The sequence below is a fragment of the Podarcis filfolensis genome (assembly GCF_964270895.1).
Source record: "Podarcis filfolensis genome assembly, chromosome: 5".
Taxonomy (NCBI): domain Eukaryota; kingdom Metazoa; phylum Chordata; class Lepidosauria; order Squamata; family Lacertidae; genus Podarcis; species Podarcis filfolensis.
Genome location: NC_139608.1, coordinates 70,628,196 through 70,644,849, shown reverse-complemented (window position 1 = coordinate 70,644,849; position 16,654 = coordinate 70,628,196). Strand labels below are relative to the sequence as shown.

The following is a 16,654-nucleotide window of genomic DNA, read 5'->3' as shown; positions in this document are numbered from 1 at the left end:
CTCAGATCCAGGAATTAGGGAGACGACCTGTTCTGGGTGGAGGAACAGGTGTCTAAAGGAACAGATGTGCAGCTTGAGCAGTTCTTCTTGATTCAAAGCTGTTGTTAGAGGCCCAAGTAGCTTCAGTGGTGAGGAGTGCCTGTGCCCAGCTATGGCTGGTTTGCCAGCCATGGATGTTCCTGGATCAGTGACAGCCTGACATCAGTAATTCGTATTCTGAATTTTGAATCTCACAATTCTAAAGTTGCAACACCCTCTGCATAGGCTACCTTTGAAGATGGTCCAAAAGCTACAGCTGGTGCAGAATGCAGCTGGTAGATTGTTAAGTGTGGCACCAAGGTAGGATCACATGTAATTGATCCTTAAAGCACTGCCCAGCTTGCCTGTGAGCTCCTGGGCCCAATTCAAGGTGCTGGTACTGACATACAAAACCCTGAATGGCTTTGAGAGCCAGTGTGGTGTAGTGGTTAAGAGCGGTAGTCTTGCAATCTGGGGAACCGGGTTCGCGTCTCCGCTCCTCCACATGCAGCTGCTGGGTGACCTTAGGCTAGTCACACTTCTCTGAAGTCTCTCAGCTCCACTTGCCTCACAAAGTGTTTGTTGTGGGGGAGGAAGGGAAAGGAGAATGTTAGCCGCTTTGAGACTCCTTCGGGTAGTGATAAAGCGGGATATCAAATCCAAACTCCTCCTCCTCCTCCTCTTCTTCTTCTTCTTCTTCTTCTTCTTCTTCTTCTTCGAGGCCCCGTATTTAAAGGAGATCTTCTCCCAATACCTTGCAGACCCATGATTTGAGACAGTTGAGGGAGGCCATGCTCACTGTCCTGCCAACAATATGGCATCTTGTGAGGTAACACTAGGCAGGGGCTTCTTGATACTGCAATTGTGCATTTCCCTGCCTGGAAAAGTGTGTCTGACCCCTGCATTGGCAACTTTAGGTGTCAATCGAAGACACCTTCATCTGAACTTTGGGGACACAAATGGAATCTGGAGTCCAACAGTTTCAGTATAACCTGTTGCGCCACTTTTTTTTAGTATTAAAATGTAATTTTAGAAGCTTTGTTTTTTGTGATTTTAAAATTTTAAAGTTGATTTTAAAATTTGTGAATCACCTTGGACTCCTACAGGAGGAAGGTTTATATTAATATTTTTATTTTTATTTCTATATTTGTAAGTTGCTGAAGGCACTGAGCGGAAGGTGACCAGTGTTGACTCTGTTAATTTCTTATCCTGAAAAAGTACTGCATTTAGGTTGGGTAGAGCTACTAATAGTAAATTTTCACATGTTATTTAGAGAATGTATACCTGTTGTGCATGTGAGCTGTGTCTGCCGGAGTTTGCAAGCCACTTCATCAGCTGAAATTTTAAAATTTCAGCCACTTCAGTAGGAAGTCCTTTTTAGTCAAAGGCAGGGTACTTTAGCACATTTTGGATCCCATATCCAACCAGCCTTCACATTTCCCCCACCCCTCCCAAAGACACACATGTGCTATTTCCAGCTCAGCGCTCACTTACCCAAGATACAGCTGCCTCTTCTCTGCTGGAAACGATAAGCCTCCATTGAAGGGAAATTCATATTCTCACAATTAAGTTTGCTTTTTTTTATTGACCAGCTACAGAAAAATGTAGAGCTTTATATTTAAAACATTTTGTTCTTTTCTCCTTAGGGAGCAAAGCTAATTCATTGCAACCTGGGACAAAAATGGAGAGTGGTGATCACCTTTCTACAATAAAACACAATTCAGACACTACTAAAAATTGCTCTGTACTAAAGCAATATGCTCCTTCCTCCCCTTTAAAGCTGGATAGTTTACATTCTTGCTCTCCATTAACTCACAAAGCTGGTGGTATAATGCCAGTGAGTAATAATCAACAAGATTTTTCAACTCCCTACGGGTATTTGCAATGCAGTAGTAACAAACCTCATGTGACACCCAAAGGTAAGATCTTTGATGTGTCCATCAGCGATCATACTGGAATTTTGCTGGATGAGAAGAGGAATGGGGTGCCCCCATATCTTCAAGACCTTACTGTTTCAGAATCCACAGCCTTCAGAGATACCTTGCCCCACACACTTGAACAAGGAGTAGTCAGCAAGCAAAATTGTGAAATAAAGTTAGAAAACTCTCCTGCCTCACAGTTGGCTAGCTCTTGTGATTCCTCAGTGCCGTTAAATTCTCCAGAAGATATAGTCAGAAATGAAATTGGTTCTTCCCAGGAGTGTCCAATGCAAAAAGGTGGTTTCAAGAACCCAAATTGCGATTCTGCCACTGCGGATAAACACCCAAGTTGCGAGCTCTTAAAGCGCACAGAGTCCGAAGAAAAAGCAGAGGAAATGTGGTCCGACAGTGAGCATAATTTTTTGGATAATGATATAGGTGGGGTAGCTGTAGCACCATCACACGGCTCCATCTTAATTGAATGTGCACGCCGTGAGCTACACGCCACAACTCCGATTAAAAAGCCGAACCGGAATCATCCCACACGGATATCGTTAGTCTTCTACCAACACAAAAACTTAAATGAGCCAAAACATGGGATAGCGCTGTGGGAGGCAAAGATGGCTGAGAGAGCAAAGGAGAAAGCAGCGGAAAAATCAAGCACTGAAAATACCAATGTACAACCCAATGACAGGAATGTGCACCAGGCCAGTGCCACGAGAGAGATTTTCTATGAAGACAATGAATTCAACCAAATTCCATCGCGCCGAGCATTAACAGTAACTCATGATAACATCATAACGGTGTCTACTTATGCCCTCACTCGAGTTGCCGGGCCGTATAACCATTGGGCATAAGTTTTTATAGCAACTGTACAACCTTGCCTTGGGAGCAGTGTTACACAATAATCCCTAAAGGTGCTGTTAAAGAACAAAGTCTTGTATGGTTTACTCTTTGTTCATCTCAACCATTTTGAAGGCTGAGGTAAAAAAAAAAATGATTTTTTCCCTTAAACTGTGACTTTATATATTTTAACATCTGGTGATTTTCAAGCACATTTTAAGCAAAAAAAAAATATGTATAGTTAAATGATTTTGGCTAGGTTATTAATCCTGATTGAATTATTCAGTTTATTACCTTTTGGAATTTATACTTTGGTGCTTTGAATTGTCTGTTTACTACAAATGGGCTTTTTATAAAGATTTTAACATACTTCAACTTTTATGATGTAAAATCAATTTAGACAGTATTAGCTATACACAGCTCTTGGTGCTCAATCACAAGAAACAGTTAAAGATAAGCTGATTTTTTTTTCCTTCATGGTGCCATTGCTCCGACAGCTTCCAGTCGTTGCTGTGAAGCCCAAGTTAAGGATAACAAACCAATGATGATTTATCTTTGTACAGATCTTTCATGTCTGTATAGGTTTGTGTGTGCACGTGTATGGTCCACACACATCCACACACAAACAGTATCACTAGTGATGGTTGGAGGTTGTAACCTGTAAATATATATATTTAAAAGCACTTTCTATTTTTAAAGTTAACTTGAAATAGTATAAGGATCACATTTGTCTAAGGTTTCTACATTCTCTACCAAGAAATTGTTATTTTTCTTACTGTGTAGAGTTCCATACTGCTACAACAACAGTACACATATACACATATACTAAGAATATTTGGTTTTTAGACTCTTCCCCCACCCCACCTTTTTCCCTTGAAATTTTTGGTTTGTTTCAGTTAATAAAACAGAGAGTTCGGATTTGCAAATATGAGCTTAAGGATCATTTTGTCTATACCTGTATTGCTACGGTGTTTTGTTGTCAGAATTGATTTGCTGTAGTTTGTTTCAGCAATAAGTGCATGTGTGTCTTTCATGCAGAGCATTGCAAGCTACACGTGACAACCAAATGTTCCTAGAGTCTTGGGGGTAGAACTGTTAATTGCATCAGCAACTGCCCTCCTAAAGTTGCCTTATTAACATTCTGGAAAGTAGGACTCTAAAATATTTACAAGAGAAATTTGCAGTATCGGCTGTTTTATAGTATATTTGAGTTCATTAAATCTTCCAGAATGTTCACCAGATGTTAGCTGTCAACACATGAAGGGTTTTATAAACATGCAGTCCAACCCAGTGTGTGATTACTGAAAACTTAAGTCTACTTTGTCATTGGGTTTTTCTCCCAGGTAGGAAATTGTAGGATCACAGGCTCATTCTAATTTCCACACAGACGTTGCACAAAAGAGGGACCCATAGCATGCCAAAAGTCGCACGTTCAATCCCTGGCATCTCCAGCCAAAAACAAGGTCTCAGGTAGGCAGAAGTCTGTATTGTGCTATGTCTGCATTTTGGGGCCCAGCTGCATTATAACTTTTGTTGAGACGCAATTGCAGCGACACAAAACAGAAATATGATCTTGCCTCAACCAAAAACAAAACTAGAGAAAAGTGCACAGAAATAATTTTAAATCTCAGTTAATTTGATGTGCAAACTGAAACAAAATATTATTGATAGTCAACAGACAGTAGATAACACTGATAAATCTGACAACATGGTGTGGGGAGAAGAGAGGGTATCTAAGACCTAAATGTGTGACAGTCTCAAAAAGTTTTCCTTCTGTAAGAAATTATGCAAAATATAAAAGCAAAGCCACACCAGCAGAATGTAAAAAAACCCAAACTAGTTCTGGCTGTCACAACTCAAACAGCAGCTGTAAGAGGGCAACTCCTTTATGAGGGAAGGTTACAACACTTCCAAGTTTTTGAGTTAAGGAAAAAGGTGATAAAGAGGACAATATGATAGAGCTGCATATAAATTCACAGCTCTGTCATGCCCCCCTCCCCTCTTATACACAGTGCATAGTTAAATTATGGGATCTGATGTCATAAGATGTAATGATGGCCACCAGCTTGGATGGCTTTGAAAGGAGATTGGACAAGTTCACAGTGCATAAGGCTCTCAGTGGCTGCTAGGCTTGATGGCTGTGTACTCCCTTTGCTGCCAGAGGAAGGATGTCTCTGAATTCTGTTACTGGGGAGCACAAATGGGGAGAGTGTTTTTGAACTCTAGCCCTGCTTGGGGGCCGATCACTGTGAGAACAGGATGCTGGACTAGATAGACCTTTGGTCTCTAAACCCAGCAGGGCTCCTCTTAAATTATTGCATTGTTTGTGTTACCAGTTGTTCAGGAGGAGCCATCGTGATACATGCATGGATGCCAGCTCATTCTATCCATGTATTGAAAATATTAGTAAAAAAGAGAATAATCACATATAGAACCTGTTCTGTATACACCACATTTAAATTGGTTCTCATGCGCTATAGGGCAGGGGTGGCTAAGTACCCCCCCCCCAGTTCAAGGGCCTGATTCAGTCCACCATGCAAGCTTTTGTTGACTCTTAAGTTCCCACCTATTTTGGCAGCAGGAAAAGAAAAGGCAGTGTTGAAGTGCCCAGGTGGTGGACTGTCTGCGTCTATGTGTGCATGCATGCACATGTGCATTTATGCATGCAAGCAAGTGGGGGGGTGACACTCGTGGTTGGCTTGTGGATTCAAAGGGATGGCTGAAGTGAATGTAACCCTTAATAAAATTAAATTAAATTCAGCCACCCCTGCTAAAGTGTATATAATACCCAAATAAGGTCCAGAAAAGTAAATCCAAATACACTGCCAGGCAAACACATAACAAATCCCTTCCCAGTTGGGCTGGAACTCCCTGGATAGGACAGTTTTCATGTGTATGCATGTGGTTCCTCCTTAGCAACAACTGGTACCACAAACATTGCAAGAATTCAAACCCTTTAGATTCTGGTTTTATAACAGTCTGCTGGTATGGCTTGGTTTTTATATTGTTGTACAATGTCCTGCTAAAAAATCTTCTGAAGTTAAAATGCACTTTGGTCTTTAACGCATGAACACAATCTCACTCTCACTCGTTACATTATGAGGTTATCAGTGCTATCTACAGTCTCTTGACTTGATAAGTTTTTTTGGTTTAGGTTGCATATTTAGTTCAAACTACACATTAGGTCTGTACACTCCCCCCCCCTTTTCACTTTCTTACTCATCCAGCACGATTGCAGTGTGACAAATAAAGACTGCTTCATATGCTCTCTTAAGGCCATGTACGTTCCCAAACATTACAGATGCAGGTACAATTTCAGCCACACACAGGAACTGTGGACGCTTGGTCCTACAGGGCAACTTCCCATTTGTAAAGCTTATGCCAGAGCTTACTGATTTTATCCTTGAAGCATGGTTGCTGAACTGATTGGTTTGCTTAAGAGCCTTGAATAGGCATAAACCTGCTACAAAGCAATCTTGAAGCAATCTTGGCAAATATCTGAAATCTCTTAGATAGTAATGGCCCACACTGCTCTTCTAGTAGCTCTGACAAGAAGCAAAGCTGGAAAAAAACCTTCACATTTCTAGCAACTAGTTTCAGATTTCTAGGTGGACCAGATTTTTAGTCCAGGAAGAAGGACATTCAGATTCCTAGGCAGCAGCATCTAATTTCTGGTGACTAGATGCCAGGGATTTCATTAACTGTTGGGAATGCCCAGACAAAGGGGTTACTAACAGATCAAATAGATGGGTGCCACAGGGCACTGAATGTTCTCAGAACAGCTGATGGTGCAGTACTGCTGAAGGAATGCAGATGGGACTGATCACACCTACTTGAATAGTAGACCTATGTAAAAACAGGTTACAGCCCATACATAGATTGTGTGAATTGAACCTTAGAAATGATTTACCTTTTCATGACAATGCATCGTAAATTAAACATTAGGTGTGGTAGACACTCCAGATCTGGAACACTATAGCATCCAACTCCTTTTCTCTATTCCCCCCTTTAATTTTAGTTCAATTGACTAAGCCAACCACAATCAAAATATCAGCCTTGATAAGGATCATGCTTATCAAGGATCAGCAGTTTACATTTTAGAGATGGGGAATTTTTTTGGTATGGACCTGTCAGCTCAAATCAGTGGGCTCTGAATTATCATGTTTTGTATGAGCAATGGTTGCAGGCCATAAGGGTAAGCTTTTTGGTTACACTTGTGATTCTCCACCGTGTACATAAATTCCACAGGTCTAACCAGAGCTTGAAGTTTTACTGATAACATACTTGATATTGTAGTGGTGCTGTAACAAATAATGTCTAGATCCTCTAGACATGGTGCTTTTGGTTTTTTTTAAATGTCTACCATGGTTGTGTGTACAATCTGAAAATCTTTTTGGTTTGGAAAAAATTACATATACGTGAATTCTTCAGTTTACCCTTAGTTGCCTATGATTCTGGTCGTACAGAAATGTAAACGTGGAATTCATCCCAATTATATCACTGCAGCTACTTTTTAAAATGTTAGATGTGTATGCCAATCCAAGGATTAAAGAGCATTGGAAGAGAACTGAAATTCCCTCTCCTGCACTCATGGGGCTCCTCCATTTCTCCATCTTTCAGATTATCATCACTCTCAATAGTACAGAGAACTTGTTAGGCAAAGTGGGGAGCAAGAACAGGGTGTTTGGACAACATCTGGCTCCTGCTTCTCACACATACACCAATGTGATTGGTGTTATATTAGTGATTAAAACTGTTGTCAAGTTATCCAGATCTGGTACAGCAGCACTATGTATAAAATGGGTGCTAGATGCAGGGGCCCCTTTCTCCTCTGCCCGGGTTAACAACTGGTGTCCTTAAAATCAGTGGTAATTTAGCAAACAGCAAGTCCCATTGATTTCTGTGGGGCCCAAGTAAGCCGAACTTGTTCAGAGATGTGGCTCTAATCTATGATCCTGCAAACCCTGGAGGAGTTTTATCAACATCTCTGATACTGTGCCAGCATGATTGGATTTTAGATTATATCCCCATACCTACCACTCAGCAATGTTGGTCACATGGCAATGCCATTCAGACCATTTCCCCAATCTTTACGCCCATTGAATCAGTTGGAATTATAACATTCTTATAAAGTGTATAAGAAGAGCGAGATTTCAACCCAGTCATTCTATTTTTAAAGCAAACAAACTTTGTAAAAAGAAAAAAAAACCACCCATATGCTGCATTTTTGTTAGTTCAAAGATTATGATTAGTTCAAACAGAAGATATGTAGGGATTGTAAATAATCTAAAGTCAATATTATACCATCATTTTGTACCAGCAGTTTTCTGCTTCTTGAATATCTATAAACATTAAATTGTTATGGTATTTTTGTGTGCCTTAGATTTGCATTTTGAAATCTGTATATTTTTTGTGAGCCTAAAAGTTATTAAAAATAACAGCTGTTTATACAGTAAATAGGGTTGTGAATTCCTCCAGTACTCATCTGTGCAAGGCTGGGTTGTTTTTTAGTATTGCTGTCTATACAATCTTTCTGCAAAAAGGACTTTCCTGAAAGGGTTACCAGCTGCTTATATAGTCATACCTCGTGTGTGACTTTCGGGTTTCGCCGCTCACGCATGTGCAGACACACAAAATGACGTCACGTGCATGCGCAGACGCGGCGAATCGTGGCATGTGCAGATGCGGATTGCGTTCTGCTCATGTTGCGAACGGAACTCCGGAACGGATCCCGTTCACAACCAGAGGTACCACTGTATAGGGAACTTTAATGTCACTCTGCCACAGTTTTACCCAGTTCAGAAATTTAAAGAAAACCCAGCTTACAATGCTACTATAGCAAGAACATCTTTGTTCTTGTAAATTTTGCTGTGTAAATTTTGCAGTGTACACATTACTACAGATACAACATTGATGAATGAATTTCCCTGTGATTCTTGGTAAACACTGTGCCACACACATGCTTTATGTAAAGTTAGATGGTTTAACTAATAAACATCACCAAAAGCTTAAGATCAGGATAAAAGGTAAAGGTAAAGGACCCCTGACAGTTAAGTCCAGTCGCAAACCACACTGGGGTTGTGGTGCTCATATCGCTTTACTGGCTGAGGGAGCTGACGTTTGTCCGCAGACAGTTTTTCCAGGTCATGTGGCCAGCATGACTAATCCGTTTCTGGTGAAACCAGAGCGGCACACGGAAATGCCATTTACCTTCCCGCTGGAGCGCTACCTATTTATCTACTCGCACTTTGATGTGTTTTTGAACTGCTAGGTTGGCAGGAGCTGGGACCAAGCAATGGGAGCTCACTCCGTCGCACCGACCTTCCAATCAGCAAGCCCTAGGCTCAGTGGTTTTAGACCACAGTGCCACCTTCGTCCCTAAGAGCAAGATAGACCCATCCAATTAGGATATCTCTTAACACCTCTGGTGAACTGCATAGTTTTGACATGGCTACTAGTGGAAAATGTATTGTTCTATTTGGAGAAGAAAGCAGGTCTTAAAATGACAATGCTAAATAGGAAAACCATATGTATTTAAAATGTAACTTATCAACCTGATGCTAAATCCATTACTTGGAAGTCCCACTGATTTTAATTAGTCCTGTTAATTTCATTGGGCTGTCCTTCCATATAATGAGTTTATGATGGAAGTGCATGATCCTTTTTAGCAGCTAATAAAACTTCGTTAGATTCATCAGGTTACCAAAACATTTAAAATATATTATTGAAATTAAGAAATAAAAGTGTTTAATCTGATTTCAGTGGTATATTTTAATTATTTTTGAATAAATTTATGAAATACTCTTGCTTATTACTGTTACACATAGAATACAATGTAGCCAACTACATTTTTATAATATCTGATTTAACTGCAGTTTTAATAGCAGATGGTATCAACCATGCATGCGGTGTGCAAATTGGCAACTACTTACTGTATATACAGCTGTGTGCTATTTATTGTAGCATTTCAGAATATTTATCATTTTTACATAGAAATTGATGTAATTTTGTGAATGAGCTTATAGCTACAAAGGTTTGTAATACTATTGTCTTGTAATAGTGATTCTTTGGGGCTGTAACAAGCAGCAAAATCTTCAGACTGCTGTAGCAACACAAATCCCTTTTTAAAGCAGTTTAGTCTAAGATTCTCCCTATTGCTTTCATTGGTGACCTTCTATGCTAGCTAGTTCAGGAGCCTAGAGACAAGGAAATGAAAGGAATGGAATGGTAAAAGATGCATGCTTTCCTTGATTTGCTATAACTCCTATTGATCAAATTATCAGTGGCTTTGGCTCTGCAAAGTGCTTGAGATACATAGATCACATTTTGGTCCTGTGAATTGTGGTATTTTGTTTTATTAAATTCCTAGCTCATCCAACCGATTTCTCAGAAAAAAAATGTTATTGGCAGTAAAGTGAGGTTTGTACATGGTGTATAGTTGGCTGATTTGTTAATATGGGGAGGGTCTCAGGTGCATAAATTCTGTGTGTTCTCCTTTACTAGTTCAGACTAGGAAGCTTAGAGCCTAGCTTTACCATGCTCTACAAAAACTCTGCTTGTATTATCAAGTCTCTCCATTGAATTTTTTTGCTTTTACTGCTATCTTGCTTAAGGTTCCACAAACTGTTCTTGCTACCTTGGTGCACCCTTAAACTTCCTACTTGAAAGCATCCCTGCATCAGCAACAATCTGAATTAAAAACAGGATGCTATCTAGAACAGGATTTCTTAAAACATGATATTCGGGACATGCAGTTGGGTCACCTAAATGTGTAAAAAAGAGACCCACTTTCCCACATAATCGTTCTTCTTTGATTTGCTACAGACAGTTACTATGAAAAGTGTTCTATGTTCCTGGAATGTTGAAGGTCAGTACTTAGAGATCTTCTTAGCCTCCTCCCCCAAGGAAGCAGCTAACAAGGATCTTAACAGAAGCACTATATGGTGACTGATGATCCTTCAATATCGGGCAACTGTTGGTGGTTTTCACTAGCTGCTGTTACTTTGTGGTGTCTGGTTTTTCTACAAATTATACTGAGCTTGTGCTTGCAAAAATTAGTGTTTAAATCTCTTAAAAATTAATGGGGTTAAGTTGCTCATGAAATTGATTTCAGTGGGATTTAAGTGCAATCATCATTCCCTTGATTGGAGCCCATATATGTTAATTTTTCTGTATCTGAGTGGCTCCTTGAATGCCCCCGTTTTTCTGTGTTACCCTCTGTATAGATCAGTACATAAATCTGTGTCTTAGCATAATATTGTAATAGCAGTAACCTCTATATTATTAATGATTACAGGAAGCTAATTATGATGGGTAACTCACTGGCTAAGTTGAGCTTGTTAACGTGGTCCTCCTACTTTTAAGGCATAGAGACTTCTGTTACAATTTTATTTGAGTCCACATCAAAAATATAAGACCAGAGAGTGCCACTAGCCTGGTTTGTACATCACACTAAGCCCAACCCATAGCTTAAACCAAACTCATGGGTACTAGGATAGGAAACTGCGTTTGCTGCGCCGTGCTAAGCTAAATGGTGATTTGGCTTAGCAGGTTACCCAAAACTGGGCTCATGCTTTAGTTTTCTCCAGACATTTGGTCTGACTTAGTGTGATGCACAAACTAGGCTCACTTGGCCAAGAACAATGTTCCGCATCCCTGCCCCAAGTTAGTGGCTATGCAACTAGATCCTTTATGAAATAATCAAAAGCTGCCAATCTTGCAACAACATGCCACCAGTGTAGACAAGCTCCCTTTATAGAAAACTTAGGCTAGCTCAGGTCCAGGCTCGATGAACAGGGAGTAAGCTTAACTGGGTCAGAGTTCTACCAGGAGCAGAGCACACCCTGGGATCCCTTCCCTTGAGTTCCGCCAAAGCAGTCCAGCTCTGCTTTCCCTAGAGGGGTTGGCAGAGGACTACCATATCTCTTTGTTAGAGAAAGATATGGAAGCTCACTGTTGTTGCATACAAAGTCCAACATAATGCCAGGCACTATTTAAAAAGAGGTTGCTATAACTCACTTAGCCCTACAGTTACCTGTATGTTACCATAAGGCTGTATCATCCCAGTAACTAGACAACTCCCTGACTTCAGAATTGTACAGCTAACCGTGGTCCTGACCATGCCAGGAGAGTATTGCTAGCAGCCAAGGCAAACATGACTTTTGCCGGGAGAGTTACTGGCAATGCGCTCCATTGACATGGCAGACATTACTGCTGTACCCAGTCCCTGAGCCACAGAGTCATACTTAAGTGGCTCTTGAGTTGTCCCTTTCAAAGTCAGGTAATTGAAGAACATCTCTTAAGAGGTATGGGAGGCTTCTTGTCTACCCAAAAGCTTACCACAATAAATCAGTTTTCACCCTATAAGCAGATGTATTCTCCTATAATCCACATCTTCATCTTACTCCCCTTTTAAGTGTAATTAACCAAGTGTTGTATATTGATAGAATTGAATTAAACCTTCAAAAATACACACCACACACACAAAATAGTGCTGTTGCAGCTTTACGTAGGACTCCATGACTACCACAAGTACTGTTGCAGCATGAAAAAGTGTTCTCTAATGTAATGAGCTTCAATTTAATGAACATAAGCCTCTTCTCAAAAGCTGAAAATAAAGACAGATTTTCATTTATAAACACCAGTTCTTTATGTCCGTCTTGCAGGGTGAAATGGGCATTTGGAGTATAAATGAAAAGCATTCCTCCAAGGGAACAAAAATAAAATAAATCAGTTCTGCAATCAATCAAGGATTCTTCCTTTGAAGTTTTTCTTTCTTTTACTACAGGCCAAGTAACAACAATTATGTGTTGGTTTCAGTTTTGAAAATTTGAGGATGAAGCTAAGCAGATCTGGGCCTGGTCAGTGCTTGGGTGGGTGACTCCCTAGGAAGCATATTCAGTATCTTGAGTTCCATAACAGAAGAAAAATGCGATATTAAAATAAACATATTTTTATTATCCAGAACATAGGTTTGCAGCTGTAGACATACCTTACCCAATTCCTTCTGTAAGAAAAAACAGGGTGACTGACTGATTTGTTCCATGGGATGGTAGGAGTCATAATACTAGCAGAATGTGGTAAGACTGAATCATTTCAGCATTTGGCAAATGTTTAATTGAACAGCTATGTTACACACTCCTTGACCTGCTGAGATAGCTTTAATAGCATTTTACCCAACTTCATTCCCTGTTGCAAATCAAACAGCATTTGTAGAAGGTAATTTTCAGTTAATTCTAATAACAGTGGTAGTTAACACGTGTTCACAAATAACTATAGGATTGACACCTTAACATGGTGATGCTAGAAAACAAAATAAATTGCCCAAACCTGTAGTTGTGATATGTAAAAGTTCACGAATGAAGGATTTATAGCCAATTATGTGATTGGAACTCTAGGAAGTGGCTATTTCGTTTGTCTATAAGCAAATTAGCAATTTGCTCAACTGTTTCTATGTGCAGGCCATTGCAGCCATCATTTCAGAACCTCAAAATGTAATCATGAAATTGAGCAAAAATCTACTAGTTGTCTAAAAATAGTTTCATTTAGCAAACAGCACTATGAATGAGAATTAAAAGTTGTAGTGGCATAGGCTGCAAATACAAGCTGGCTTGAGAGGCATCTGAAATGTTAGGGTAATCAAAGATAATTTAAAAAGAAGCCTAGTGTTACAACGCTATGTAGCTACACAGACACGCTTTAATTAAGCAATTATGATAGTTGGGTTTCTGCTATATAGTATATCAATATTTAATAAATGTTTGCAGTTTAGCAAGACTATACAATGTTCTTGCATTTGTGAATGCCATTTTAGAGTTATAGCAAAACATGGCAGCTTTGAGATTCTGTCTGTTGTGTCCTTCAATGCTGAATGTAGCTAGTGCCCAAGATGTTGAAGCCAGATAGGCTGGTAATGCTTTGTAAAATATTACAAATCTAATGTTCATTGTAGTTGCAACAAAACATTTTGATGTTAGACATTTTAAGACCTTATAGTTCCAGTTTTTGAAGTGCTGTCTTCTTTTTCTTTTTTAATAAATCTTCACATTGCAAAAATATGTCAGAAGTACAACTGTGATCTAGAGCAGTGTTCCCCAACCTTGGGCCTCCAGCTGTTTTTGGACTACAATTCCCATCATCCTTGACCACTGGTCTTGCTAGCGAGGGATGATGGGAGTTGTAGTCCAAAAACAGCTGGAGGCCCAAGGTTGGGGAACACTGATCTAGAGGACCTTCTTGCCTCAAGTTTCAAAAGTAGCTTGATCAGGAGAGTAGGGGAGTTGGAGGAATGCTGTTTAGAAAAGCAGAAATGCTGCTGTGTGAATAAAGGGGTTTACTATATTATGACTATGGTAATCAGAAACCAAGGGTGCAATCTAGTAAAAGCTGCAGTCTTAGGCATATTTATTCAGAAATGTACCACTGAATTAAATTAAGTAAATTTAAGAATGCAGTTATGCAATCTAATCCAGTAAATGTTTACTCATAACTAAATTCTACTGAGTTCAGTGAGGATTACACGGGAGTAAATTGTTCACAGGACTACAGCCTTGGTGTCAATAAAATCAGTGAGGTTATAGAATAACTTTATGCATATCTACTCAGAAGCTAGCCCCATTGAGTTAAAAGGTGCTTTCTTCCAGCTAAATGTGCGTAGGCTTAAGCATGTTTGTTTGGAAGTGAATTAGATTGTGTTCAGTGGGACTTCCTTTCTAGTATGCTTCTGACTAAAAATGCATAATCAGGTTGCATGTCCCATTGATTTCATTAAGAATTAGTTGTGACTAATCTCACCGGATTGTATCCAAAATGTAATACATAAAATAATCACAGCAGACATGTTCAAAAATTCAGTTTCAGTAGCCTAAAAACAAAAATAGGAAAATGCATTATGCTCAAGCAGAAGAAACTTGAGCTGTTGTTGACTAATATTCCCTGTATTGTATTGTTTCTTGTTTGTAGTGTGTTGTTGTTTTTTTAAACTGGGGTGCATACAATATTTATTTTTCAACAGATATAACTTTGATTTTGGTGGATTTTCCCTCTAACATTCTACTGTATTTAGATGATCTAGTGGTTGAAAAATGAAAAGGCAAATACATTTTTATCATTTACCATTATTTTAAGTTACTAATAAATGGGAGGAAAGCACTTCACTATTTCACAATACTTACAGGAAAAAGGATTAAAGCTACTTCATTTCATTGGATGGGGGAAAATATATTTGAATATTCTCTGCAGACAAGGGAACGCTTACCAGCAGTACTTGAAGACGTAAGTTTTGACTGCATGTTACTTGAAAGATCTTACTAAGCTACTCTTTTTGGTGCACAGCAGTTGTTGTACATTATTTCATGTTTATGTAGCAAGATGCATTTAAATTGTATTGAAACATATGTGTAAAAATTATTGTTGTGGAGATGGTCTGTTCTGGTTTTTTGTTTTTGTTTTTCTTGGTTTTTTTCTTGTATGTGTCATATCTGTTTAAACTTTTAAATGTTCCTTTAAAAATGTCCTAAAAAGGCAAGATAAATTGCTGTCATTGAAAATATATTTTAAATTTTTGTCATGATTTTTTTTCCAAAAAAAAATATTATTACAAAGTGTATCATTTCTGATAACACAGAACATTGTGGATGGTTTCAAATAAATTTTATACTTCTATTTTGCACTTGATTGTCTTAATTTTTTATTTTCTATATTTCTTGGGTATTTTCTCTTCTGAAGGATAGTACACACAGCAAAGGAGCACTTTATCCATTCATACAAATGCATCTTAGTAATAGCTTGAAGCTACAGGTAAGATTGCCCTTTCCCCACTTTTATCTGCTCCTGTGCTTTTAACAGCAGTTTCATCTGCAGGCATTAGTAGATGCAACTAAATTCCACCTCAGTGTCTGGAGTGGAAGCTACTCCTAGTGATTTCTGCATCTGAAGCTCCTGTTAAAGGCACAATTACTTTAGGAACTTAAAAAACAAAGAATTAAAACATAAGACATAAGAAATAAAGCAAACACAAAATTAGCCTAAAAACAATTTGCAGACTATTTAAAACCTTGGGAAAATTAAAAGGGCTTCATCTGGTGCTGAAATGACACACCAGGCAAGTTCTCCTGGGGAAAGCATGCTGCAGTTAAGGTGCCACCACTAAGTAGGCCTTTACCGCTGTAGTTACCCACCACACCTCAGTTGAGTATCTTGGTATACATGCAGACAAATGTGAAAACAAGCAGTGTTAAAGTATCCTGGAACCAAGCTTTCGGAAATCAAAACCAGCACTTATGCTTTCCAGGTATAATGTATTATAGCCTAAATGCAGTTTCCAAAGAGTCTTCATAGGGAGCCCAATATATTATAGCACATTAATCTGTTATTAGCAGGTAATCAAGTTACTAGGGCATGGATTGCTGAGGTCAGGGTATCTCTGTCCATGTAAGCGGCTACAATAGAGGTGTCCTGATATTGTTATCGTTCCAAACTGTGCCACAGGGGCAGTGTGTACCTCCAAAAACACAGATGGGTCAAGGAGCACCCCAGACTCTAGCTTGTTTCTTTGAGGGAGTGAAGCCCAGTCTAGTGAAGTATTACTAGTATTAGTAAAATATTACTCACCCAGGCAGTTTTCTACATTTCTAAATAGAGATGAGTGTCATCTGTATTTGAAGTCACCTCAAAACATGTTGGGAGACATGGCAGAACAGTGCAAGGTCCCATAGCAATAGATGGCAATAAGTGGAACTGTACCTCTCTAGCACCATCTTCTTTCCAAACTCTGACCCATCCAGCCTGTCCAGGACATCAAAAGCCAATGCAAAGTTCAGGAGAATCAACAGGATTATTGCATAGTACGCCACTCTTTAAATATTTTAATTTAA

At 39.2% G+C, this 16,654-nt stretch overlaps 1 protein-coding gene across 1 annotated transcript in view; it reads left to right on the top strand.

Annotated features, from left to right (window-relative positions):
• The window catches only part of TET1 (tet methylcytosine dioxygenase 1), an 84,842-nt gene extending 69,399 nt beyond the window's left edge, over nt 1–15,443 (top strand). The window contains exons 14-15 of the mRNA XM_083614416.1: nt 1,665–13,866; nt 14,007–15,443. Of these exons, the coding sequence (XP_083470542.1) occupies nt 1,665–2,794 (1,130 nt within the window). The 3' untranslated portion in view covers nt 2,795–13,866; nt 14,007–15,443. The remainder of the gene's footprint in view (nt 1–1,664; nt 13,867–14,006) is intronic.
• The last annotated feature ends 1,211 nt before the right edge of the window (nt 15,444–16,654 follow it).